The sequence below is a fragment of the Apteryx rowi genome, unplaced genomic scaffold (genome assembly GCF_003343035.1).
Source record: "Apteryx rowi isolate R43461 unplaced genomic scaffold, aptRow1 scaffold_11, whole genome shotgun sequence".
Taxonomy (NCBI): domain Eukaryota; kingdom Metazoa; phylum Chordata; class Aves; order Apterygiformes; family Apterygidae; genus Apteryx; species Apteryx rowi.
The window spans coordinates 4,964,294-4,991,915 of NW_020447308.1; the positions used below are offsets into that span (position 1 = coordinate 4,964,294).

General features: G+C 41.5%; 1 protein-coding gene across 1 annotated transcript in view; it reads right to left on the minus strand.

The window, feature by feature from the left end:
- ADAMTS17 (ADAM metallopeptidase with thrombospondin type 1 motif 17) overlaps positions 1-27,622 on the minus strand; it is a 198,293-nt gene that overhangs the window by 86,863 nt on the left and 83,808 nt on the right. Inside the window, exons 9-10 of the mRNA XM_026073287.1 lie at positions 14,152-14,292; positions 12,708-12,858 (exon numbers count right to left, since the gene is read on the minus strand). Coding sequence (XP_025929072.1) covers positions 12,708-12,858; positions 14,152-14,292 — 292 coding nt within the window. The remainder of the gene's footprint in view (positions 1-12,707; positions 12,859-14,151; positions 14,293-27,622) is intronic.

Here is a 27,622-nt window from a genome sequence, read left to right on the forward strand (position 1 = left end):
AACATCTGTATCAACCACAACATAAAAAGCCATCACCAAAAAACAACAGCAAATACACCAGGGAAGCCTAAATCAATGAATTTCAAGACCTTTTTCCTCGGCTAAGAGAGCATATGGGAAAATATCAGATTTTTGTCGTTCTGACTGAATGACTGTGACTAATTAGTGGTCTACCCACAGCTCTGAAAGCACTTAGGCACCAGTTAGCCACGAGGACATTGTGCACTGTTTTACAGATAGGTATACTGAGGCCGAAGAATTGACAAGCCAGAGATTTCACAGCAAACTGCGAAATCAATTGTTCTGCACCACAACTCTCAYGTTCTCAAAACCCCTTCTTCCCTGCTGAGCACTCAAATCCAAAAGTACATCCATTAACTCGACCTTAAGTGTTACAGAAAGAACACTAATCTAGGCAATAAACCCTTTAAACTGAGAAAGCTATTTTCCCCAAAATGCCAAACAGCACTGAGAGGATGCTTGTTTTCCAAGACATAAAGCTACAGCACCCTTACACCTGTTTAACTCACTGGGATCTAAAAGTGACGGGCTACTCTTTATATTAAGATTCCACATATGAACAATTAAAAAGGATTTAAAAACAGTTAAGAGGTGTTAAAAGCATGTCACAGACCTAAGTGTCAGGTATCACAGGAGGTTCTAGCCACAGCGCAGAAGGTGCTATATGTAGCTACAGAAGATTAACGGCAGTCTATCGACATGTTAGACTTGCTAAAWGCTAACAGCTTCTTTGCCATTGCTAACAACTTATTAATGACTGATAAACAGAATGTCACTACTGTGAAGCCAAGGTCAGGAATTAACTGTCAATCTGGACTCTCTTCTCACTCGATGCTTGTGGGCAGGGATCTTGCCAAAGCATTATCAGCAATGCCTACTTTCAAACTGCGGTCGGGGGAGATGATATGTAAAATGAAGCTTCTGAGATGAAGGGTGCACACAGCATGCAGTTCAGCTTTACTAGGCTTCAGCCCCTCTCTGCACACATACCCACAAGGTTTTGAAGGAGAATGTTATGAGAAAATTTCCAGCCTCATCTCTTGAATGACTCAGACAGAAATTTTGCCCTGTGTTTCCAGAAGGAAACCCTTTGCTTCTGCCTTCTGTCAGAAAAACAGCCTGGCTGAAGATGTAATGGAATTCACTACAGCCCCAGAGAAGTTGTTCTAGACACATACGAGCACCGTTCTTAAGTATCTGTGCCTTACATGTGGCCAAAATTTGTTAAGCTTCAGCTTAGAGCCCCTGGATCTTAAGCTGTAAGTAAATTACTCAGGGTTAAATTTTCCTCTTTGATGTAAAACTGCGAGGAGGAAGGGGGTTGGTGGAAAAAGAAAGTCATAAAAATCAAGTGGCTTTTTCTACAATTTTGGTGGCCAACCAGAATTCCTCCATAGCCCACAAGAACGTGGAAGGTGACAGCTAACATGCCCAGGTACGAGCCCTGGCCTGGGGGAAGGAACGGGCACAGCTAACCTCAGCCAGGTGCTTCTGTACCAGCACCACCACGGAGCTGAGCCCAACCTGTGGATACTGCTGGTGCACACATTCACAGACATGAGCGTATGCGTCTGTGTGAGTGTCTGTATCTGTATATATATATATATATATATATATATGTATATGTGCGTGCGCATGTGTGTGTGTGTATATATATATATATATAAAAGATATATACAGAGATAAATAAAGAGAAACATCTCTCTAATACCAACCTTTCAGAAATTTCCCATCTTTGAGGTATGGAAAACATAGGACTTTTATAGCATCCTTGTGTTTGATTCCGAATACTAAATGCAAAGCATATTTCAGGAAACAGTTACAGAAAAATCTGGTAACTGTGTTTCAGCTCTGTGTTCTAGTGCCATACCACTACAAAGCTCAAACACTCGTTAGTGAAGASCCTTGTATTTAATACAGCGTTCAGATACCCCAGCAAAGATTAAACCATCAGCTTTGGTACTGTACGTTCCCAAGATGTTTTATCATGTTAATAGCTCATTTCAAAAGAGATCACATATCCTCCTCAGCTACGATATAAACCCAAACAAAAATCCCCATTAAACAGTCCTATAGTTAACCAGCCACAGTGACTTACTTTTTGATAGTTAAATAGCCAGCTTTGCTGGGAAATATCAAAGTGAGAAATGGCAGGACTTGAAAGGAAGTTGCTTGTATATATGAGTGGCAGTTCAGAGCTCAGACTGATATAGAAGAAGGCATCAAAGAGCTGTACTACTGCTAACTGTGAATTCAGCAAGCAGCTTTTACAAGGCAGGTCTCTGCCTGCACAGTCTCCCCTACAGCCGCCACAAAGGGGAAACCATCAGTGCCAGCTGGTGTTTTCCAATGATGGTATTTTTCACTGGAAAAATATTGATTAGCTGAAACTGTTTTGGGGAAAGGTCATCCTTGGATCAACTCCCAGTTGAACTATTTCCCAGAGCAAAAAAAAAAAAAAAGAAAAAAGTGAGATGGTTGTTGAAATAAAGTATTTCAATAAAGAGTTGAATTTCAGTTTTTAAATTCAAATGCTTGTCCAACTGAAATTATACAATCAGAGAATTAGAAAAAAAAACAAAATCAAAATGGAATGTCTTTAAGAAGGGGCAAATTTTAGATTCTCAAATACTCCTGCAGAATAGGAAACCTTGCCTGCATAGCTGGTAGAAAGCAGTCCCGAGGGAGGTCACTGTGCGGAAGCTCCCAAGCTGCAGCTATCTGCCAGGCAGGTGAAGGACGCTTCCGATTACAGGTATTATAACGGCACCTATTTGAGAAGGGGGCCGTACTGTGCCAGGTGCTCTCTCTTCCTCAGAGAACGTGTAATCTAAACACACTCCTGGGAGTCTGGAGATAAAGGAGGCYTTCTCCTTCTGCTACAGGTGGGAAGATGAAGGACAGAAAAGGATTAAATGTCCTGCTCAAAGCCAGCTGGGGCACAAGCAGGATCTCTTATTTCCCCATTAAAAAAAAAAAAGAAAAAAGCTGCTCCTGCTGCCTATTGCCCACTGGAAAGAGCAACCTCTTCCTTCTGGCAGCAGAATTAAACCACCATGAAACCAATTTTTCTGTCAAAATGATTATGAAGAAGGACTTATAAAGAGTAAACACCCGTAAGGAAAAGGAACAAGAGAACATGTAACACAGAGGCCTGTTTATAAATAGAYTGGCTTTCAACGAAGCATCTGATCTCTAATTTTGCCATGGTTTTGGCTTGGCATATAGCTAACTGTGAGATATAACATGCCCATATACAGAATCCTAATTAACACCAATTAAGTACAATACTGTAGTAACACACAACTTCCACACACTTTCCTGCTCAAAACACTGTGTATAATATTCTTGAAGGCTCACAGCATGCCTCCAAGGAGAAATCCTTTACACATCAAGGTGAGCAAACCAATGCCCACATTTTCTATCTTGTTGCCTTTGATTTTGGGTGCATAAACAACTGACATCCTACAACAGATCACAGAGGAGGTGAGCACTGCTACTTGCCCATGCTGTTAGGTGGAGCTTATTGCTGTTGAAAAACAGATGAAAAGTGCTCAAAAGTAGCACTAAAAAAATCCTATGAAATTGGAAGGCACTTCTGAAAAGGCCCCATGCGCTGCCCCGGACAAGGTAACTGTGAAGCTGGGATACACATGTCAGTGGCCAGCTGCTGATCTTTCTGTAGAATTGATAATCCATGAAACAAGTGGTAGGTTCAAAAGTGGAAGCATCTGTCCAAATGACAGATCATCTTCAAATGAAAGAATCACAAGGACTATCCCGGAATATTCAGGCGATGACCAATATCCACTGATTTCTATTTTATCAAACCTGGGCAACYATCCAAAGAACTCAAAATATGTAGTTTGATTTATTAATGACAAAAAAGAATGAATCTCTTGACTGTTGGACARAATGCATCTCAGCCCATATTATAAAAAAAACAACCATGCACCTAGAAAATGTTTCTTAAAAAACATTTCCCTGTTTTCACTACCTGATGATTACTTGTTTCCTCAGAACATACAGAAAAACATGTGCACATTATGTTTTTTAGATGGGCAGCACCAATAACCTGCCTGCTTGGAGTCAATAAACAGATTTAGAGCTGACTCCCCTTTGTATTCATTTTTACATCAATGTAGCTCCATTAATTCAATAAAAGGACTCTCGATCRATGCTTGTGTGAGTGGAAAGCCAGCAACCTCAGACAGAGTGGAATAAAATCAAAAAGAATATTTTAACTCTTGAYGAAATGGTACTTAAGAGTTAAAGAGCTCTGACAAAATGGTCCTTGAGAGTTAACTGCTTTCCGGTGCTACTGTTCTCCTTGTAGAAAAGTAGAAAAATTCAACATGGTCATTTCCAAGATTTGTTAATGTTCTGTATTAAACAAAACAAACTGACCCCAGCAAACATATGAAGGATGTCACRCTGGTTTTGGTACTCTGAGCTAGAYGGCTTGTTGTGCATTACTCCAACTACCAACATGTGAGTCCCCCATGAAACGTATCTGGYTCCTTATACATACTGTGTGATACCAAGAGCTGTTCTGATCTACAACTAAAGCTGAAGACTGTTTCCCCTTGAAATTTTAGAGGAAGACAAAATATCCATCAGCTTCCAAAACAGTAACTATCATGACATACCACACTCGCCGCAGAGAGGTTTGGATGTCAATGTTCTGAATGAAGCTGACTGGTTATAATCTTCACTCAAACAGCTTTTTAACAATAAATGAAAGCACAAGGATAAGAAAAGCCCAAAGCTCTCGCATTTTGACAACATTAGCAAAGCAGTTTCAAGAGCTGCTCAAAACACACTTATAGCCCTGACCCCTCTGAAGCGGATGCGGCAGGGATCTCATGCCAAGTAGGCCATCATCTCTCATACTAAAATTCTGCTTCTAGGGCTCTATGAAGGGCTCTGCAGGATGGATGGCAGGAGACTAAGAAATGTAAAAACTCTTCTGTTGAGAGGGGCTTGTCCTACTGCATGCTCTTCATGCCTTCCTGTGAGGAAGCTAAGCTGGAGTTAATTGCACTTACACTGGCAGTGTGCAGTTCAGTATCTGGAAATTGCTCCTGTCTAGGGGGAGATACAAGAAACTAGTATTTTCAGAAGCAAAGAATGGTTTGGGATGCCTTACTGGAAAGACTTCAAGGAGGCTAACCTTGCAGAGCTGGTAGAAGCTCAGGACTTCTGGGAAATCATGCAGCTTTCCTGACACTCGGACTGGATGTTCAAAAATGGACACATTCAAAATCCTTACTGCATTAGAAAATTTAGGGCATCATTCCTCCTTCCTGCTCCTGCAACACCTGGACATCACCAAAGCAACGATGGCCAGAGCACAGCACAGAAACACAAATACGAAGGGCTAGTAATGAAGCGCGTCACAAGGACTACGATAAACAAGAACGGATCTTGCCAGACCAAGCAGTGGAGGACTGCCATGCTGCCAGAAAAGGCACAGATAAGCAGAAACACTTCTTTTTTACTGGACTTTGGGAAGCAAACAAAGAACAAGAAAAACACTGTCTCTAGTTTTACCAAGTTCTGGTGCGACTGAGGGAAACTAAAAGCCTTCTCCACTACCTAAACTACTTTTTTGCAAAGCACCAGTTCAATTTCATTTTTTCATATGCCAGGTATTAATGTAAAAGTCAAAATGTGGAAAGAGAGTTTTAAGGAGACTGTAAACTGATTTTATAGCAATAAAGTCTATGTTCAAGACTAATCTCTCCAGTGCCTTCAGGGCATTCATGAAAGTAGTTCTTGTGGGTCTACGATTCATAAACACATAGAAATTGAAGTAGAAGTAAGCTTTATCCACTTTCCTACCAACGCTGAATTCTTGCTCACTGTATGTGCTCTTGACTTTGCTGTGTCTAATTCTCARCATCTTAAATGTGAGAATACAACAGTACATACTATATCTCATCTAAAGAAATCATGGAAGTATTTTTACAAGGTCAAATCTGGGAGAAGTAGACACCTCATACAAGGCATTGGAACAGCCACTCCTTTGAATTAAATGTTAGAAAATTTCTGAGCTGACTTATTATCAATTTGTATCCCAATATGCCTTGAAAGAGCTGTAGTTAACCGACTATGTCCCAACGAGAGAGGTTGTACTGGCAGGGTATTGTGCCTGTCATGGGTTAAGCGCTATTTCCAGCGTTCATACTACACGTACCCCATGACGAAAAGGGTTATGAGTTTACAGTGTTAYGTCATCATCTTTCCAGCCCTGAAGGTTGGGTCAGCAAAGGCAGTGTCGGGGTGTTTTCTAGCTCAGGAGAAGAAATCTGCCCACGGTGAAGACAGGCAAAGAGCTGCTGGCGAGTTCCACGATCAACCTCATCGCTCGCATTTAATACTGCATTTGGAACTTACAGCCTAAAATTCTGACCTTGCACCTTGCAACATCCATCTCCTATTGACTCCAATGAAAAATAACGTTCCCTSAGGAACTCCCAGTTAACTCCTCAGGCCCTAACACCTGATTTTAATGTAAGAAAAGTATTGATTTTTTTTTTAAACAACAGGCAGTGTTGTTTATTAGAAATATCAAAAACTGGGAAATTAAAAGAATGAAATCACAGATCATATTTCTTGGACATCGGAAATGAGAAGAAAGGGATAGTAAAAATAAATATAGATACATACACACAGCATTCAGATGTGGTTGTGAAGATTATGGGAGTTTTCTCTTGAAGTGTTTTACAGATGGGAAGTTCCCAGAAGGCTGATGGGAGAGGTCTGAATGCTCTTCAAGCTTGTTATACACTATTTTCAGGCTGATACTCAATCGTATTTTGGCTAATTTTGTTAAGTTCAAACTTCAGCTGTAGATGCCACATCACAAGACTACACTAATTCTTTCTCCCTCCCCTTGTGTCCTAATAAGAAAATGTAGGATTTCCAAACTTGAGTACTTGATTCTTAAAAGGCACTCTGTATTATTTTTAAGAGTTTATTATTTTTATACTCTTAAATTTCCACATTGTATTTTCATAATTTTATTTTGGTTCCCCGCTCTCTTTTTATTTTTCTTTAAACCACTGCACCAGAATGTGTTTTGACCAACTTCCAAACTGAAACACGTACAAAAATTTCTGAAGCATTCCAATAATTGTAAACTGGGCTGTGCTGCCCAGGCAGGAACTCTGCTTCTCTCTCTCTTGCTTTCTCCCTCTCTTAAATAAAAACTACTTCCACTGAAAATAAAGAGGAAAAAGGTCTTTCTTGCAACATACAGAAACAGTGAAATAGGACACTTTAGTTTCATATGAAACAGGCAAAGTGAAAATAGTCCGAATATTAACAATCTACATTAGCAAAAYTATAAAATATAGTATGACAATTAAGTAAATTGTTACCTTTATTTCTAAAAAAGAAAATCCTCTAATTTTATTTTAGAATTGCCAGGCTTCTAGCCTGCAAGTCTCAACAAAATCAAACCCATTTCCAGATGTATTATTATTATTATATTTACAAAGAAGCTAAAGTGTGCATGTGTTTTATGGAAAATTATGTAGACAAAGTCCCTCGTTATACAGAAAATGACAATGAGACCTCTTATTTTCAGGATAAATCAGTTCACAATCTAAGCACCATGTTCTTGAAAATATTCTCTRCATTACTTAATAATAGGGCTTACTATCATTGTCTCAATCTTGCAGATGACTCTGCAAAGAAAAACCCATTGCAACCAGACAGAGGCTCATTCATTCCCATGCACCGAGTCCAAGAGTCCACTCCATCAGCCTCTTTGCAAGTTTAAGACCACAGAGAGACCCACAACTGCTTAATATTATTCTTCACTATATCGTGAACTATGAAAACTGAAGAAACACGTAAAATTCACTTGATCATTAAAACTTTTGCTCTTCCTTTGCTTTTTTTCAATTCCTTTCCTTTTCCATTTCAGCCCAGAAGTCTAGTCAGTCTCTTTTGGCTTACACTCAGCTTTGCCCTCCCGTTCTGTGCTACTGCTTTGTGGCTTGTGGATACTAGGGGAGATGTATATTTGTTTAAAGACAACTTCTATTAAAGAAAAAAATGGTGGAGCCAATTCTAGTTGTCTTAAATTTTCTAAAAGCACAGTGTCATTTCAAAACCCACATTCTCAGTTACATCTGAGTTGACAGTGTCCCTTTTTCAGCACAAAATCTCTTTGTAACAATACTAATTTCTTTCCACATGCCATTTTAGCCTGAGCACAGTTTTGACTCAAAACAATAGTGAAAGATAATGGTTATGTAAAAACCCGCAAAAATGTGTTAATAATAAATAAGCCAAAAGGCATATAAAACAAAAAGCCAAACACTGGATACAAGAGATAGAAATCACATTTTTTCCATAAAATATAATTTCAGTGCAAAAGCCTCTGTTAGCAGGCATGCCAGTCTGAAAAATAAAGCCAGTGTTCCGATTAAACACACAGCACATTTTCACATGAGGTTGTGAACAACGCATTTTTATGCGTTTCTGATGCAGACACATCATCTCTGCTCTGTGAGAGATTCAGGCATAAGCAGTTTGTGCTCTTCCTTCCATGGACAGCTCTGCTAAATAAAGGGGACAGCAAAGAGTTAAAGGCTCCTCTCCGCAGAGGCCTTCCTCACTTGAGTGGTATAGAGGCTTTTTGCTTCCTCTTGCGTAGGGGTGAAATGAATTCACAATACTTGATTCATAGTGCAGTGTGGATCTAAAGAACAGAGGTCAGACAGGTTGAATTTCCAGTAATTTGCACAATCTAGCATGTTGGGACTCACAAGGATGTTTAACAACCAGAGTCCCAAAAGGCCTTTGTGTCTGGGGGACACTGATAATGCCCTGGGTAGACAAGGCTATGCGGTTTCAAAGGTACGTTTCTATTCAGCTTCTCCTGCAAATCACATGGTGATTTCACCCAGAACTTTAGAATGACACAGTCACCTATTTAGTTTCTGTTAAAAGCAACTTCCTTCAAAAGGAAGCCTCCCTCAAAACAAGCACCACTGTGCTAAGCCTTAGCTGGGCCAAAAATTMTCCTGTTGCTGAGTGGCACCTTGCTACGCAAGGCGACCCCAGGGCCATGACTGCACAGCCTCCCACCCGAAAACAGGCAGCATGTCTGGTACGGTAGAAGTGCACTTGTGCATCCTGCTAGATGGTCATTCTCACTGATCAGAGAACGCAACATTTGCAATGGGAGAGATTAACGAAAAGCACCATGTGAAAAYACTTCTAAGCCATTTGCAAATTACAGGAGAAAACTATGCAACTCAGATGTGAAGGGGGAACTACTGAATGGTCTCAAGATACTCATTACTGCCTGTGAAATCATCTCACTTGAAAACTATCCAACTTCTATTGTCTTGTTTTATTCCTTGGATCAAAACTAGTCACATGAATTCTTCCACAGAGCCATGCAAACGTTTATTTTCTTGATAGTGAGCAAGGACTCACCCATCTAATATTCAGTTATATTTAATCTAAACCCTGCCCCCGGATGTATCTTAAACCAACAAAACTATGAGCAGAGCATGAACCAGAATGCACTTGTATTCTCGCAAGCGGTTGTAGATAATCTTGCCATTTATTATTTGCACAATATCATAATATAACTTGGTGCTTTTTCAAATAAATAGAAGTTGATTGTTCTCTGCCTGACAAGCTTCCAGCCTAAAAGCCTGGTTCTACAGCTCTTTGAAGAGGTGTCACACACTGGWAAACCTTACTTAACAGACAGGTTACAAAACCTGATCCTAAATTATACATCTCAGAGGTCACAGATTAGAGCAACAATAGGCTACAGTTAAGCTGATTATCATACACATAGCCTGTTAATTATTTCTGGTTTGTTTAATTTTAGTGTATTAAACTGCAGAGGCAGTGTCTAAACAAATTGAAAAGAAATTTGCAAGAGGTATTTGCAAAGCTGAGCAAACCTCATAGTTTTTCACTTCCATGTCATGAATTTGGACTGGGATAGCACCTTGGCCATCATAATTCTGAAGGCTGCTATTTTATACTACCGAATCTGAGTTTTCATTAAAAACAAACACAGAAGAAGAATTTGCAATATTCAATCTGAAGTATCCAGATAAAATGGAATATTCATGGCTTAACTATCTAGTAAGAGAAATACTGCCATTTAGGACCAGAGTGTCTGAAGCCTCCGTCAAAGGGATTACATTCCTGTAAAAACTGGGGCCTTGACGCCTTTAAGGGAAAATCTTACTGCACTGGAAGTTTCTGCAGCTTCTTAAAGAAGGCGAGATTTTGGATTCATCTAATCTCTGAAACTTGCTCCACAATCAGATTGCATGCCATTTTTTAATACAGGCCCTCTAGTTTGCCTGATATAATTATGGAGCTCAGCTATCTCCAGTGAAATGTTGCAACGTAGCTCTTTTATTAAATAAGAAAGTAGACAGAAGACACGTAATCATAAAAAGATTGAGCAGGCTAATTTCCTGAAGTTTATTTCCTTTTGTAACAAATATTTACTGTCAAATGTTTATTACTTTTACATTTGGATTTTTTAATACTTTATTGAATTAAAAATACCACATTACCATTGGCTAAAAGAGGAGACAGCTCTATTTGCCAATAATTTCTACAGCTAATGCCAATGACTAGTGCCAATTTTTTTTTTTTGGTTCATATTTTTGTAGACAGCTTTGAGACTTACAATACAAGCATTCTGCAGATGAGGCATGAGAAATACAAAGGTGAAAAGAACAAAAACTTCAAAGGTTTAAAAATCAAAGCTTATCATTTCCTATAAAGAATTTAATTTCATTGCCTTCAATCTCCAGTTCAGAGTAGCATAACTGGATGCAGATATTAACCTAAATTAATGGCATGTGACATTATTGATACACAGACTGCACAGTGTGACTATTAACTCTTAAGCACAACTGTAATAGAAAAATACTTCTAAATAAGTGCTTGCAACTTGCTTTTTGTCTGCTGAAGTCTACAAGACTTTTCATTAGAAAGGATTCTAAAGTCCTTCCCAACTCTCTTTTCCTTCGGGAAACACTGAGGGAGTGATGGAGGGAAAGAACACAGTTTTCCTTGCGCTCTAAAGATGCCAAATAAGAAGACTGCTGAAAAATTCTGGGAGACACAAACACCTGCTATCTGTGTCTAACAGAAAAGAACAGTGCCGGCTGCTTTGGTATCCTGGCAAGCAACTTCTCCCTGAAGCAATTCCAGACTGTACTACCGGACATGCTATTTCTGCATGAGAAATGCTGACCACCTACCAGTGAGCTGACATTCTCATTAGGCACTGGACTATCCAGGAATGGAATGTTTTTTATTCCAACAAGAAAACAGCAAATATCTATTCCAGTGCTGGGTAAGCAGGGTGACACCCACACAGACGAAAGAACCCGAACCTTCCTGGGTAGACGCTGGGTTTTCTTTATAGACATATATTCTAACACTTGGCTTCCAGTACAGTAGTCCTGGTGGCCTGCATTTTCCTCATGGATCTGGAAAATACAACCTACCCAGATTCTTTTCTTATTGTTTTCATGTTTTATATTGTTAGCTTCCAAATCCAAAATAAATAAAACAGCAAATGTGAAACTAAGAGCATGTTCCCAGGACCTGCATGTGTTCAATGGTTTTAGTCATTTGGCACTTAGCAACCTCAGTTATCACTGATTATTATTTTCTTTGTTATAATTGATTTAAGATCCCAAGATTCTTCAGAATGGGACTAAGGGACAAATTACAAAATAGAAATGGTTAGTTAATGACAGCCAGAAACCTGACTACTCTATGCCTGGTCTATCTAGGACAGAATACCACCAGCTGGTGCTGGTGATAGGACACAGTGCTTCATGTCTTTCTTCTGGACAACTCCCAGTGCACAGTGCAAGTGAGCCTTTCTCCAAACCCTATTTAAAGCATGATGCAGACAAGTTCTGGTCAGAATACAACAATATCTAATTGTGTGTAAGACTTTAGGAAGAGTTTAGGTGCCTAAATTCCAGAGGACAAGTCAGAGAGCCTAGTCTCAAAAGTTATCTARTTCTAGAGACACCAAAAATCAGTGTTTCCATTTTGCCAACCAAGTACGTGGTATGAGCCATTTGCACCCAATGCCTGACTAAGCATCATGTTACTCAGAAGACACACAGGAAGGGGCTCAATTCTGCACAAATCTCCAAGTGGCCCAATCAAGCAAACAGTCACGAATATTTCCTTGGCAAAGAGTTCAAGTCAGCTCCTAACAACCCTGTAACGTCCTGGAGGTGCTGTCTGCTGAAAAGTCCAGACAGTCATCTAAACTGAGCCTGTGGAAGTAAGCAGGCACTCTTGTGAGAAGAGACTTTCATCTCAGCTGAACTACCAGGAACACTATCTTTACCGAGTACTTTGTCACAACAGTGTCAAAAGGGAACTGTGCCTGAATTAAAACTGAGTGCAAACAGAAAATGTTCTTCCAGTAGATTAACAGGACCAATGTGGGGCAGGAGAGGGACTGCAGAAATATGTGCTGTTGACATGAAGGTCAGTGGGAGTGACATCAAATTCACAGCAGCAGTACTAAACATGTAGAAAATCCCATTAACTAGTTCTGAGGAAGGTACAGATTCCTTCTATTCCTGAACACTTGACAACTTTAATTTCACTTCCTACCTCATTTCCAGGTGCCCCCCATGAGCTCTTACCTCCATATTCTTACAGAATGTAGCATTGGTCCCAAAGAGGATCTGGCACTGTTCATCTGCACTGTAGTGCATTCCCGGCAGCTTGTGAGGGAGCCGCACCGCGTACTGGCTTCGGGGGTCTGTTACCAGCAAGCAGGTGCTGACCTTGGACCTGCAGAGTGCAAGAATTAGATGCGCCTTTAAGGGAAATCACCTTTGAACTGGAGCGTTAGATCACTGCTGTAGAGAAGCCRACACTGTGTAAAACAGCAGTGACTTTCACAGTATATTTCTGCAACCCTTCTGAATTGTTGAAAACTATGGATAGAAAGGTCCTTGGGAACTCACACACACACACACACACACCCCTGGCTCCAAGGCAGAATCGACTATACTCACATCACTCTGGGTAAACATTTGTGTAACCTAATCTTAAAAATCTGATGGAGACTCTATTCTGCCCCCAAGCAATCTATCCCAATTTTTTCACTAGCCTTACAATAGCTAGAAAGTCTTCCCTCATGTCTCATCTCAATCCTCCTGGCTAAATTTTAAGCCCTTAGCTTCTTTTCTTATCCATTATAGACACAGAGGAAAGATTTTCCTTTTGTCTTTACAACAACCTTTTACAAACTGGAACATTGCTATGACATTTCCCCTCTGTCACACTGGCATCAGACTGAGTTCAGATGCAACTTCTTTTTCAGCATTGTGCCTGTAATGTAACAATAATTCCCCATTTTCTTCCACTGTTTCCCTTCCATCCTTCCCCACCTCTAATTTCCACTGGTGGGAATTGTGAACCCATGCTGAACCCATTTCCAGCAACAGAAGCACTGGCCACTGTGCCAGACGCTTTGCCAGAGTTATTCTGCAGGTCTAAGACCACAAATACAGAATTCAGACAATTCTAGTACTTGCTAAAGTATCTGAGCATTAATAATCAGTGGGACAGAAATCCTTCTTGAACTGTTGAAGGGGATGAACTGAAATATGGATGCAGTGGGAAAGAAGTTTATAGTGAATTGTTTAAGACCAGCACTCTCTGAGGAGTGAGGAAACACATCAGAATTAACTCTCTGCGAAGTAAAGTTTCCATAAAATAAAAAGCATTGCCATAGCACAGCACAAAGTTGGCATCGTCTTACAATGGAGAGGATTTTTAAGGGCTCCTACACACAGACTTCTGTCATTGCAAACACGGAGGATATTTGTTTGTAAAACGAAGGTGAACTGGGATTGCTTTTAAGAAAGTATCAGTATCTTGACAACCGCATGTAATTCTGCTGCCTCTCTGCAAACCTCAATTTCAAAGGGGCTACTGTAAAGGAGACAAATTCAGTCTTGCACACCCTAACGACACATGCGCATACTTTTTTTTTTAGCCAAATTACTTAGACTTTCACTTTCAAATAGCACCTTAGACTCTTGCCTGGGGGGTTTTGGTACTCAGCACAATCCTTACTTTAGGAAGTTTTCAAGGTCATCTCGGCTGCATGAAGACCAGGAAAGGTCACTGGGGTTCCTGCCCTTCACCCATTCTCCAGACATAATGTGAGACCTCCCTGCGCAGGATAGATGATCATCATCATGGCTCATTCCCATGCTGTTTGATTAAAACAAAACAAGACAAAAACAATCACGTCATCATGTGGGTTTCTCTTTTTCTATTGCACTTAGTAATGACACTCACATCTCAGCAACTAACGAAGTAGAGAACAGGCTGCACAAACAATACAGAATCATTCACCTACTGCTCTAGGCACCTGTTCCATGAACAAATCACACTTTCCTTGAACTTTTCCATTGTCTTAATTGCACAAGGGTTTTAGTGTTTGTTTTACTTTTAGATATATATTCCCTCTCTGCACTGGTAGCTAACTTTCTGCTTCAAGGAGCTGAGAAAAATATCAGCACAGACTTTGTGAAGTGGTGTGAGAAAAGACACAGTACTACTCCTTTTACCAGAACAGAAGAGCTCGTAAGTACATCTGACAGAAATGTGAATGGAAATTCAATATAAAAATACAAAAATTTCTATGAAGTACACAAAACTTCTGTGCTTCATATGGACTTTTCCTACCAGGAAATGTAACCAACGGAGGGTTCATGAAAAGTGAACCTGCAGAAGCAATGCAGCGCAGCTGAAGGATATGTGCTAGAATATCAAAGGTAGTACTTATGGTAAATTTTGAATTGGTTTCCCAGATCTAGTGGAAATGGTCCACTATAACCATATTAAGAATGGTGAACAAATTAATACTAGACATGGGCCTGTTTTGCTGTTGTGTCAGTATAAATTTGGAATAATTTCACTGATATGAAAAGGATTTCTCCACATCTTTTGTATTGCACAATCTTGGATCTAACTTTGAAGCTGGCCCTTCTTCGAGCAGGGCGTTTGGATCAAGTGACCTCCAATGGCCCTTCCAACCTAAATTATGCTGTGAGTCCATAACAGCAATGCTCACCTAGGAGGCTGAGGCAGAATCAAGCCCCCATTTTTGCAAGCACTGAACAAACAAGTGCCCAGGCTGCCCCGTGCCAGGGTCAGCAAGAAGAGAATGTGACCGGCTCAGCTAAACAAGCCATCTAAACAAACAGCACCAATTGTGTCGTATAAATACAGACTGAGGAATTCAAACACATTCAGTGAGGATATCAAAAAGGATTCAAAAGTAGAAAAATATTACTTTAACCTCCATCCACCCTCCCACTCATGACTCTTCTGTCATTTGTGGAGTTTCTACTGTTGGGCTGCTACTACAAATCGCTCTTAAAAGGAGCCTCTTTCTCTCTGTGGACGCTACAGCGAGGTGAGACTTCCCTGCTGAAGGTAAGCCTTTTTGCACAGCYCCCGTGGTGACAAGGAAGGGATAAATGATGTGCCCAAGTTCACCTGCTTCATCAGTGAGAGAAACAGGAAGAGATGTCTGGTCTCCTGCCTGGCAGTGCTGCGCTCAGCCCTTCGGGCCACGCTGCCCAGCAGCACAAGGGAGCGACGGAGTTTCCATCCTACTGATCATTAAAACCATTTTCAAATTGTACGGAATAATAACATTTTGAAAGGTTAACATCCTTCCTTCGATTCCAGCATGAAATGGAAAACGGCTTTCAAACAAAAGGTGCCTCATGCAGCCAGTGTCACTTTCTAGCAAAATAACTGCTGTCACCACTGGGTTGAAGACTGCTACAAAACCTAACATCTTGGATTAACAGCAACTCACTAAGTCTCCAGCTGGCTGGATTGAGCAAGCCAAGAGCAGTCCCTTTAAATACAGTGTTGGACTGTTTAATACACACAATTTCTCTACAAATCCGAGGCTCCTGTATGCTTTCTAACTAAACTCCTGGCTTTGCTTCTCTCCAGTTTTGGGCCTCAGCTGTTCAAAGCCGAAACACAACATACATTTCTAGTTGTGATGAACCAAAACCCGCTTCAGCAGCTTGATAATTATGGCTTAGATTAAACCACCATTTATGCCATTTTTAGCTTAAAGTGAAGATTAAATGGTGGAGTCTATTATTTTAGGTTTATCTCCAGGGACATTATTATTTCTAGTGAAATTACATTTAACCTAAGTTTTAGACACAGAAATTCATAGTTATTCTTGTTTTTAAACCTTTGCGGGTTTTGAAGGCAGGAGAAACATTAACACGAAGCATATTTTGTTTGATGCATGCAGGAATAATTTAACAGTCTATTAGTAACTCTGACTTCAAAACAGAAAAGAGTGAAACTCCTGATCCACTGAAGTGAATGGGAGTTTTGCCATTAACTTCAATGGAACCTGGATTTCACTCCAAATATTTTACCTATGTTGCTTCTACACACAGAGAAAACTCTTCACTTGCTATGAGGAAAGTTCCAGCAGTATTCCTCCAATGCAAATAATCCCATCTAAGGTTCATATTCCTAAAAGTCAGGAAAGGAAGAGCTAAGCACTGCGTAACAAGGCAGGTAAAGCTTGCTGGAAATCTCCCCGAGGAACACTTGCTTGTCAGAAAATGCCAGTCTAGAAGGCTTGGGGGAATGTAGCAATCGCGTTAAGTTTTCTAACAGAATCAGGCAGGTTTCCAACCTGCTGCCTTGCAACAGCCACAGCGCTCAGACCCGAGAAGCCCCTTTGAGTCATGGCTCAAGCTTGGGTCCTTCAGGTTTCTAGTAGGTCTGGGCTCTTGTGGCACGGCACTAGACAGCGCAGGCTCAGCTGCTGACCGCTTCCTAAACGGCCTCCCAGCCGGCATCGCAGGAACCTCAGCCATCCCACCTGAAAAAGGTGAAAACAAAACATCTTCCTGACTTTCCAAAGTGCTTTTGGCTCCCTGATTTTGTTTTCCACAAAACACTAGTGTTTCCCGTAGAGTTCCTTAAATAAAAAATGCCTTAGCTTTCTGATTAACTTTATTAATTTATTCTTTGTTAAACTTCTTGAAAGTGGGATTTTTTTGTTGGCAAAAAACAAGGCCAACAGTTACCAATTAGTATGTTCCTGTCCTTAGTTTTATTTTAAACCCGACCTCATGCAAGACGTCCTTCTGGGAGAATTGCTGAGGCTCAAATTCATTACTCTTAGCTTTGATTCTATACAGGTGTTTGAGACAGAACACAATCTCTATAGAGACTGAGTTAAAACCCACATCTCAAGTTAGGTACTTATTTACAGGTTATTTACTTATTTCTGATATTCTTTCAATTTTTACATGTGTAGAAATATACAACTTTCTGAATAATTACTGATCTTTGAACAGAAATCCTTTAAAAAGTCATAAGCGTGCAGGAATTGGGCCTGAGCTATTTGCATGAAGTAGTAAAGGAGCTCTACTGAAGCCAAAAGAGCTATACCAATTTATATTAGCTTGGGATCTGGCCTCAAGGTACACAGGCAACCTCCACCGGCCTTTCAGTGATGAGTTTCTAGTAGAATGAAGTCGGCAACACCTTTGGAGCCTGCTTTAATTGGCAGTGCAGAACTTTTCCCAGCATCTACTTTACCTTACAATGACTCACTTGAGGAAAGGATTAAATGACCTGCACGACTAAGGCATACCCAAGCATGCTAATGCATTCTTTTCTGAAGTTCAAGGGTCCCCAGCTACATCAAAGGGAATGTTTTTTCCTAAACACATAGTAAATGTAATGCCATGCTGATTCTTTTCACTAATGAATAGTCCCCCCTCCCTTTTTACCAGAAATAAATCAGGCACAGCATTATGTGTTTGCACTAAACAGCAGTGTAAGAACTGATTCGGTACTTTGCATTTTCTTTGTGATCATCTAATCTTACCTGCTATTCAGAATTCACATGGAATTAGAAGCAGTTAATCAGTCCCTTGAAATATTCTGCCATGGGAAGGAGTTCTATTCTTACATGAACAGACCTTGAAATAAGAACCGATAAGAACGGCTCTTAGATTAGGAGTAGAAATGTTAAAATAGCATTACATTACCCTGCAAACCCATGGTCCTCTGTGCTCTCAGACTCACACCTATCGGCAGCCGCAAACACATGCTGCACGTTACCCTTAATACCTCAAAGCCATCGTAGCTATTACACGTGAGCATGACTTGATTTCACCTTGTGCTGTTACCACCACAGTTACTAACTCCAGTCTACGTACAGAGCGAATTTCAGCATTTGGCTCCTGCCGCGTTCTCCTCCTGAAGCTGAGACTCCACAAAGGCAAGGAAGAACAGCTTGGGCTGTCAGCTCTTAAAGATGGTCCTTTTATTCGATGTTTATTCAGAGTGAGCACAATGGGACTCAAGCTCCAGCTTCTCTTCTAATACAAATAATACAGTGGTTATCAGTTAAAGACCCTAGGGCGGTACAGAAGGAGGCCTGCAGCAGATTTATTGTTGCTCATCACATGCGAGTCCAGAAGCAAGCTGACTGACCAGTTTGACTTCTGACCATCAACATAATCACAGCAAGGCAAAATTTATCTAGAGTCACAGGGAGGCAGCAACAACAGATCTCTTTGATGCTGTTCTTTGTAAAACGATGCTTTAATGTAGCATTGCTATGAATAAAAAATAGTATGCAATGTCTCAAAGCTCTAGCCTCTCTGAAGTCTGTGCTCCTTTCCAGGACACTATTCTCAGTCGGAGTCTGCACAGTAATCAGAACTGAATCAGGACGCCAGAACTGCACTCTGGGCCTGAGCCGTCCAACTTCTTGGGTAACCCTTTTAACCTACACGCAATTAACAGCTGTTTGTTTTCCCACGGCAATACTAAATAAATGCACTTGCTTTGTTTGTTTCGCTCATTAGCAAAGCTTCTGCTCGAGACAGTTAATGTAACTAAACTGCTTTGTTTACCCTTGGTGCATTTTCCAGTGTTTCCTGTTATTCTTTAAAAGCCTGAGCCAAAGCCCACCAAAGCCTGTGCAAAGCCTCCTACTGCCTTCAATGCACAGCGCATTGCACCTCCAAGTTAAGGTCATGTATACAAATATTCATTAGAACTGCTACGATTCTCAATAGGTTTCCTATTAAAAGCCCCCAATCTGAATTTAAGGATAACGCCAAGGGCTGGAGGAAACTGATTTAAGAGATGCTTTAAATTTTTTCAACAGCTGCAACTTTGTAGCTGGTAACAGGCTACTAGAGAAATCCCCAGGATTATCATCGCACACTCCCTCTCCGGTGGGRGGAGATTACGAAGTGGGGGCAAGAGAAAAGTTTGATAGAAAATTTCACCAGTAGCAAAAGAAGAGCTCTTCTTCAGGAAGAAAGAGGGTGGCAAGAGAAGTAAAGAACTATGAGGAAGGGAAGCCTGAAAAAACACACTCAGAAGCGGAAATCACCATGAATTTTTACAATCCCTCTGTTTCAAATAGGCGCTTCAGCTGGCTGCTAACAAGATCTTCTCTGCAGCCTCTCTCTGCAAGCCAAACCTTTCCTTTTGTCTGCACATAATTCAGGGCGAGTCTGATGCTGGTTCGCTTTACAAATGAGCAGCAATCAGGACTAGCAAGGCTACCCAATTCCAGCTGGCTGTCCCCTTAGCTGCTCATTCAACCACTGCATGACACAAAATTGCTCCCCAGACCATGGGCACTAACCTCAAAATTGCCATTTCTCCAAAGGACAACGAAACATGTCATCCAGCTACCAAGAAGGGAATGAGGACAGCAGTCTATCTCCTCTTTCACTTCTACAGATGGAAAGTCAGTGGGAGAGCCTTTCTGGTCCTGAAGGATCAACTCCCAAACTGCTGCAACCATGTAAGCTGGGTAAGATATTGGAAAGTAAGTTGCTCCCCGGGGCAACTTGCCCTGCACACCAACACAGACTAACAGAAAGGGCCTGCTACAGCAACGTCCTAAATACAGCCTGGGATAGCAGATCTCTCACTCTTAGTGAAAAGCTCAGTGATGCTACTAAGGTTTTAACATTCTTGTTTGCTGGGAAGCATGTTTTCTCTACCTGTGCTTATAAACAGGAGGATCTTAGGATGCAGATGTGCTCTAAAGGGCCCCGTTTCTGCAAGGCAACAGTGACTTGGTAAGAGCTGTAAGCAATACCAGGAGTTACACAGCACAGCACGTAGGTCGCTGGTGGCTTTCTCAAAAGAGCATATGGAAACGGTCACTCCCTGTGCCCCAGCTTGCCATGACTCACCCAGGGGTAATCTAGCATTAATCACAGAGCTAGGATTAAGCATGAGTTTTCTGTCTAAATCTCACTGGAGCAATATAAATGCAAACGGACAACAGACTGGACAACATACGTAGTGTGAGAGGGAGGAGAGAAAGGGAGATGCAATCTATCCGCTCCGGCATTTCAGCGTGGGCAGGATCACAGTGCCACATGGAAAGCCCTCTATTTAGAGCCACTGCATGCACAGAAGCCATCTCTTTATCCGCATGAAGGACACAACTGAAGGACAAAATTTCTCCCCCTTCCCACTTCCTCATCAGGAACAGCTGAGAAGGGAGTCCCACCTCTACGGTCCATCCAATCTCTGCCACAGAGGAAGATGCTGGTATGGAAGGAGGTTATACAGGGTGCATGGCTGTCTGCTGAGAACATTAAGTATGACCTTTAAACTCAAATCGATATAGGTCACTAAGCAGAGAATGTACGTCAACAATTCTCAGCAGCTACTGACTTGGGCTGGATTTGAACCAGCGACTTAGAAGTGGGAGAGGGTATATCACATAATCAAGCCTGTGAGCCGTCCAGTCCCAAATCGAGTTCAATGTTAGGAATTTTTATTAACGTTTGAAATTGAAGCTGCATCACTGGAAAAATGCCTACTTCTGAACTGGTTCAACATGTTTAACATTTCAATATAAAATGCTGATATCTTGCAAGTTATGAGGCTTCCAACCAGTCGAGAATAAAGGCATAACAGAGGCAGAAGTGAAACGGGGTTGCTCGTTAAAGCTGGAWTTATAATAGGAGCTGCAGTGCAAAATGAGGACAGTAAATTTAAGTGAATGACCTAGGAAGGTGATGCATCTACAAAGCAACCAAAGAGAGGCAGAGACAGCCAGAGTGGTCAGAAGGGAGTCCAAGTGAGACTTGGATGGAGGGCAAACTAACAAACACCAGGGAAACACGCTGGGGTGAGCTGAGCTGGGGAGGAGGCAATGAAACAGCTTGCGTAACCTTCTTACAAAAACAGCGGTCACTGGGACTGTTGGCTTAATGGAAAACAGGCTTTTTCACCTTGCRCTTTTCAAACACATAAACACAGTGACTTAAATATCTTGACTATTTTAGAAGCTGTCAGGAGGTATTTTGGGGGAGTTGGAGGGAAGATGACCCTATTTGAAGTATTTTAAGAAACAGAAGATGAGCATTTTGTATGTAATGTTATCTAGGACAAGGGGGTTCAAGACGGGTGCTTAGCTATTGTTTTTTTTATCAGGAGAGGCAACACTTAAAGGGAGCCATGACTACTGGACTCTTGTTTTCATAACCAAGTTTATGTCACTCTCCAATAATGAAGTAACCAGACATTTTATATGGTTATCTACTCATCAAACAGCCAAGAAGTCAACAACAGGGAGTGAGAACACATGAACGCCTATGGTGAATAGCAGCGTGGAAAGCTGTGGTTTATTCAGCTGCATGACAGATCCGGCCCTTTATAATATGGTTTTCATTTAAAAAGAATTAGCTCTTTTGCCACAGAATCTGGAAGGCAGCACGTATGAGCTTGTGAGGCATGGGACAGAGAGCACATGAGGGACTGATATGGCAGGAACAGGCACTGTGACATTTTACTCACCCAAACATTTCTTCTAAAACCTGCTGCCCACGTGGTACTAAGATACCTGTAACAGAGCGGGCCAAACCCCACTGCCATCAATGGCAGTCCTTTTTGGTTTGATGAAAGTTAGACCAGGGCCATGAAGAACAGGGCAAATCATCTTATGATCTTTTCCCCAGCAAGAATGTCATATGCCCACACTACTGACTAGTTTTTCTAGCGGATATTTGCTCATGCAGTTCTCTCTCGAGAATCCTTGCCATTTTTGCAGAGCAGCTGATTCACAGCAGGCAGACAGCGCCCAAGGTATTCAAAGGCTTCCTGGTAAGGTGAAGGAAGCCAGCTGCGATGTGGCTGAACACTTACCCTTCCAGTAGCCTGCCCCCACTGCATCTGATTTGTGGTTGGACTTTTCCCAACACAGCAACCTTTTCCTGAGAAAGCCTCACAGTATTTCTGATAAGAATTGACAGGTCCAGGGAGTGCAGGGATTGGTATATCAGGTGGCAGAAAAAGAAGTGCTCCACCTAACAGAAAGTCCTAGGAAAAGCTAAAGGTGGTCAACATTTGTACAAATAAACTTAGTGGAAACTCCACACTGAAGAGGTAGCATTACCTCAAGAAAACATGCATCATTTTCATCTTAATGTCCACTCCTTTTTGGAGTCCCAGGTAGCATCTAAGACAAATCTCTAAATGTGAGAGCTGCCAACCACAGTAGCTCCAGCAGTAAGCATTAAGACTTGGAAAGGACTGTGGGAATGTAGCACAGTGTAAACCACTTAGTGCACCACTGTCCCAGTACAGATGGGGTCTTGTCCTGCTCAGAATCCTCTCTCTTTGAAGGAAGACTTACAAAGGTGCAAAGTAAGGTACAACCAACTCCTGGTTTTCAGGGATGAGCATATAATAGGCAACACAGTGCACTTCCTTATTGCGTAAGGACTCAGAAAAGGCCACAGTGGTCCAGACTGATGATGGAGATGCAGAAGGGGACTTGGCTAGATATACACAGGCAATGAAKGTACAGGAAAGGATCACGCAATGAACCCAATTGCATAGCCACTGCCCAACATCACGTGGGAATGACTAAACATGCTCCCTCTCTGCTCCCACACCCTCCCAAGAGGATCAGGAGTCCAGCACACTTAGGCTTATAGTAACAGTTTCACCATCTTTTGTGTGTGAGAGCTCCTCTGTGAGGAGTTTCTGTTCCAGCCTTTTTTAGCCCTATGGGCTTCAAAATTGTACTGCATGTAGATTCCCAGCCCCTAAACATCCACAKAGCACTACACCATCTCCCCAGCAAAGAATAAAAAAAATAAAACTTCTCTCAAGCTACCAGTGAAGAGACACKGGCTACTGGTAATGATCATAGCTGAGTTGTGGTTACCCTAAAACAGGAAAACCTTATCTTGGGGACAAAGTGTAACATCCCCACATTTGCATTGATCTGTTCCCTTGCCCTGCATAAGATTTAATCCATTCTTTGGACATAAAAAATTCTTTCTTTCACTTGCTTCAATCTGCTTTCAGAAAGCAGGAAACTGTTGCAGAAGAAGGAACACAGTGACTATGAATGAAACAGAGCTCAGTGGTGGGCAGGAAAAGACTCTACTCATTTCTCTTTGGTGAGCAGAGGCTGCTGTTCTCCATCTGCAGCTCCTTGTTTTCAGAAAGCACCCTGGTGTGTCACAGAAGTAACATGCTGAAGGGTAACAAGCTGTTTGCTTTCAGCACTGCCTGCAGTGGGTGAGAACGAGACCTCAGAAAATATGACATGTATTTTCTCAGAAGATGAAAAGGAATACAAATCTGTAGGGTGGAAAAGAGACAAAACCTCAGGGGTAGCTGGGTGGGAATGCCCACCCACCAGGGAACCAAGACAAAGGCATAACCTCAGTAAGAACAACTGACTCGTCTGGGTAAAGCCTCGTCACCCAAGCTGTTATCAGTCTAAGGGGAAGCTCATGAATGCAAACACTTAAGTACACCTTTCTAAAACTCCTGCAAATGAATTCCTAGGGTCATGCACAGCTATGATGTGAACTGYAGAGGGTCAAACCTGAACAAAGAGATTCAACACGAAACTCCCTAACAAGAGAGAGAGGAATGCTGGTGGAGCATATTTGCCAAATGTGTACAACACAAGTAACCACAAATGTCCCACACTCTACGCCACCAGGAAGCCACCCACTGCTGAGAGCTGGGGAAAACGAGGCAGTGCAGAGAATGCACTGTAGGAGCCAGGAATGATGGCTGCCTTCCCAACATGGCCAGATGAATTCTGCACTCATGGAGGTGGGAAGGAGGAGATGGCCAACATCAAAAGACAAAGAGGTATCAAGTAACTGCAAAGTATATAATTCTACCAGCATCAAGTCTTCTGAAGTCCCCAGATAAGCTGGTGGATGTGTTTTTTATGGTTCCCAGAGCAGCAGAAARGCCTGTTCATAGGAAAAATATTTTTCAGGTTTTCTTATACTTACCAGTGTGGTCTAGGCTGAAAATTGCTGTGGGTTTTCAGACTGCATGCAAGAAGAAATGCATCCAGTGTGACCATCTTACACTGATTCCTCAACATGACAGGTGACTGCAGCAGACAGTAATAAAGCTGRGTGCTCTCTTTTGCTTGAAAGAATGAAAAAAATGTTTTCTGTCCAGAAAAAAGGTTGCACAGGAAATGTGTGCTCTGGCAAGAGCCAGACTCCTTCAGGTGACGAAATATGCTATAAAGACATGACATGTTCGGTAGTATCCTTGCCACAGCCACGTCCATCACTCAGGTGTGCTCCCCATTCTTAAGGAAACTTTGTTTCTGGTTATGCTCCTTCTATCTACCAGCTTGCTAAACTCTTGGGATTTTTTAATAAAGGAGCAGCTGGGAAAATAATTCATAATCCCCAAATCACCTGGCCTTGGCTGTTCAAAAACTATTTTAAATGTTCAGCACACAGTGTTACTCTGTCTCCCTCATTTGATCAGCAGGGAGAGACTTGATATCAAACAGGAACATTGCAGACTAYGGCTTGTTATCAAAGCAATTTGGAAATGGTATGTTCAGACCAATCCAGACCAACCGGAATTCTTCAGGTAGCGAGGGTGCCTACAGACCTTGAGGCTAATGAAGCCAAGTCCGCTTTCATATTGCCTAAGAATGCCATACAAGAAAAGAAAAAGTAAAAGGCAACTTGAAAAGAGATATGCTTGCTTTCAGTGACTCTGGCTTGAACATGTGAAGACAAATTAAAGAGAAGCAAAAAGAAGACTGTCATCTTCATAAGAAGATATCTCTTAAGAGGGTCTTTAGCTGAAAAGAGGTACGGTTTGCATGTCATTTAACTGATGACAGCTTTCTGGAGACAGCGTAGGAGTATTTCTCAAAACAGAGTGCATGTGATTCTGTTCATCACACTGAGATATGCTGCCTGAAATAATGTATTTTGCAAACCTGGTAAGGTTACTTCAATAAACACTGTAAAAACTTCAGGTTGACCTGCAGGGATGTTCTGTAGCACTTAGGGTTATGCTAAGATAGGGTTATGTTAAGAAAATATGTCAACATTCTTCTAAGTAGAAGGTTTTTGTTTGTTTGTTTGTTTGAAGTGGGAGAAGCCTCAGGATCATGTCTGGATTAGTATTGAGAGGGTATCTGTAACAGAGTGAAATAATGGAGTGAAAGGTAAAATATACCCAATGGAGAGGATGACCATTAAAAATGAGTACATGGGAGCTGAKGTTTATGCACACTTGAGCAGAAAAGCGGAAGATGCAGTAGTTATTATAATGCTTCTGTTGGAAAACCCAGTTCTCTGCATATTTGTTTAAAGCTACAAAATGCGTTTAAATCAAAAATCCAYTGCCAATGCTCACAGTGGCTCATAACGAATAGTAGGGAAGAGTTCTGCCCTCTTTGGCTAAACCTATCCCATATTACACAGCAAGCAGCTCTACTTGAGATAATTTGCCTGTGGAAAGGTGCTAGCAACTAGTTGTGTTTTCAAGTGGAGAAAAGCAACCTCTCTTTTTTCTTTTAAGGAAAGCTCCTTCTCCTAAATATAAAGACTGCCTAAACTAAGAAGCACACAGTTTGTATGGAGTGTTCCTTTATCTTCACTAGCTTTAATATTTATAATTAAAATGAACATTAAAAACACCAGGTTAGAAAACCTGCCCTTGCATTAGCTATCTCTGGAGTGATGATGGCAAAGAGCAGGGCGGTAGGAAGGGAGCCCAGCGGGCAGTGGGTGGGAGCGACAGGCAGGCTCTGAACTCTCACTGGCAGGTGAGAGTGGGCTACCAGGGGACGGGCATCAGAAATTTCTGAAAGGTCAAACCATCCTGTATGCAGATAAAATCTGGCATACAAAATGAATGGCTGGATGGAATTGGAGCAGAGAGGGAAGGCACAGTAAAAAACATTGATTTTTAGCACATAACACACTCAACTGATGAGGGCCCAGCAGGAAGGAAACTTTTCAGGTAAGGAAGACACAGTGAGAACAAAGCATTATGATGAGACTCTTTTTGCTCTGATTTGCTTTACCTAGACAAGAACAAAAGCAGAAAACTGAGAAAACTGTGGATTATTCTTCTGTTTTTTGGAAACTGGGGTTCAAGTAAAGACACAGATGACAAAACTCCCAGCTGGGYTGGACTGAGCAGTGGAAAGAGGCCCAGCGTCTGACGTAGGGAGGGTTTTACAAATGGGAACGGACCAGTGAGAACAAAGAAGGCCTGTTTATTTCGTCTGTCTAGTAACCTCTTCTCACTAAATTTTATTCCCCAACACAACTGTTGGCCAAGAGGCAGCCAACCTTGTTCCACTACAGTGCAACCTTCCACTGACATAACAGCAAAGAGAACCACAATTTTAGAGGCAACAACATTTCCACTGGCATTGCTGCTGCTGAGTTATTACAGAAGGCTTGTCCAAGTGACAGTCTGGGATTTATCACCTTCTCCAACTCTGCAGTCATTTTCACCTGGAACCTGTTGAACTCAGCAGGCCAGGCAGACAGCCTGGGTTACAGGCTATTGGAAACTAACTGCTGGTGGAAAAGTAAATACTTCTGCTAGATTGCTGCCCTTGTATAAAAACAAATGCTTATTTGGTAAATGGCACTTGCAAACCTAATATTTCYTGTGTTGGTGTGTACTGTAGAGGTTGCACAATGAGGACTTGTACGGTTCCTATGTTTTGGGTCACTGGGTGCACAAGGCTGTTGCCAGCAAAGCCAACGAAGTATGAAACCAGAGCCCTTCTAGCAGGAAGCATATGCAAGATTTGCCAAATCATTACAGTCCAGCTATTTAACATGGCCTTGGCTTACTCAGCAGAATAAGCYTTCAAAAAGAAAGACATAGCTGGCAAAGCCACAAAGCTGTTGATTAAACAAAAATTATGTTGTCTGGAAGTTTCTAAATGACTGTTGTTTGCCTGTTTGGTGCAATTTTATGTTAACTAAAGCTGCACAAGATGCTCAAAAACAAAGAAGTTAGTGGGACTCAGACAGAATATTGCTTCACGAGGGATTACACAGACATGCTTTACAAAGCGTAGAGTAAAACCATAGACGTCCCTGCCCAGAACCACAGAAATGCTTGCCACAAGAGTCCAGAACGCAACGTGAGGTGGACATTCCCACGACCTGTTCCAATGTGGTTCCGCTCCAATACTGTAAATAAACTACCAAACTTTGAAGAT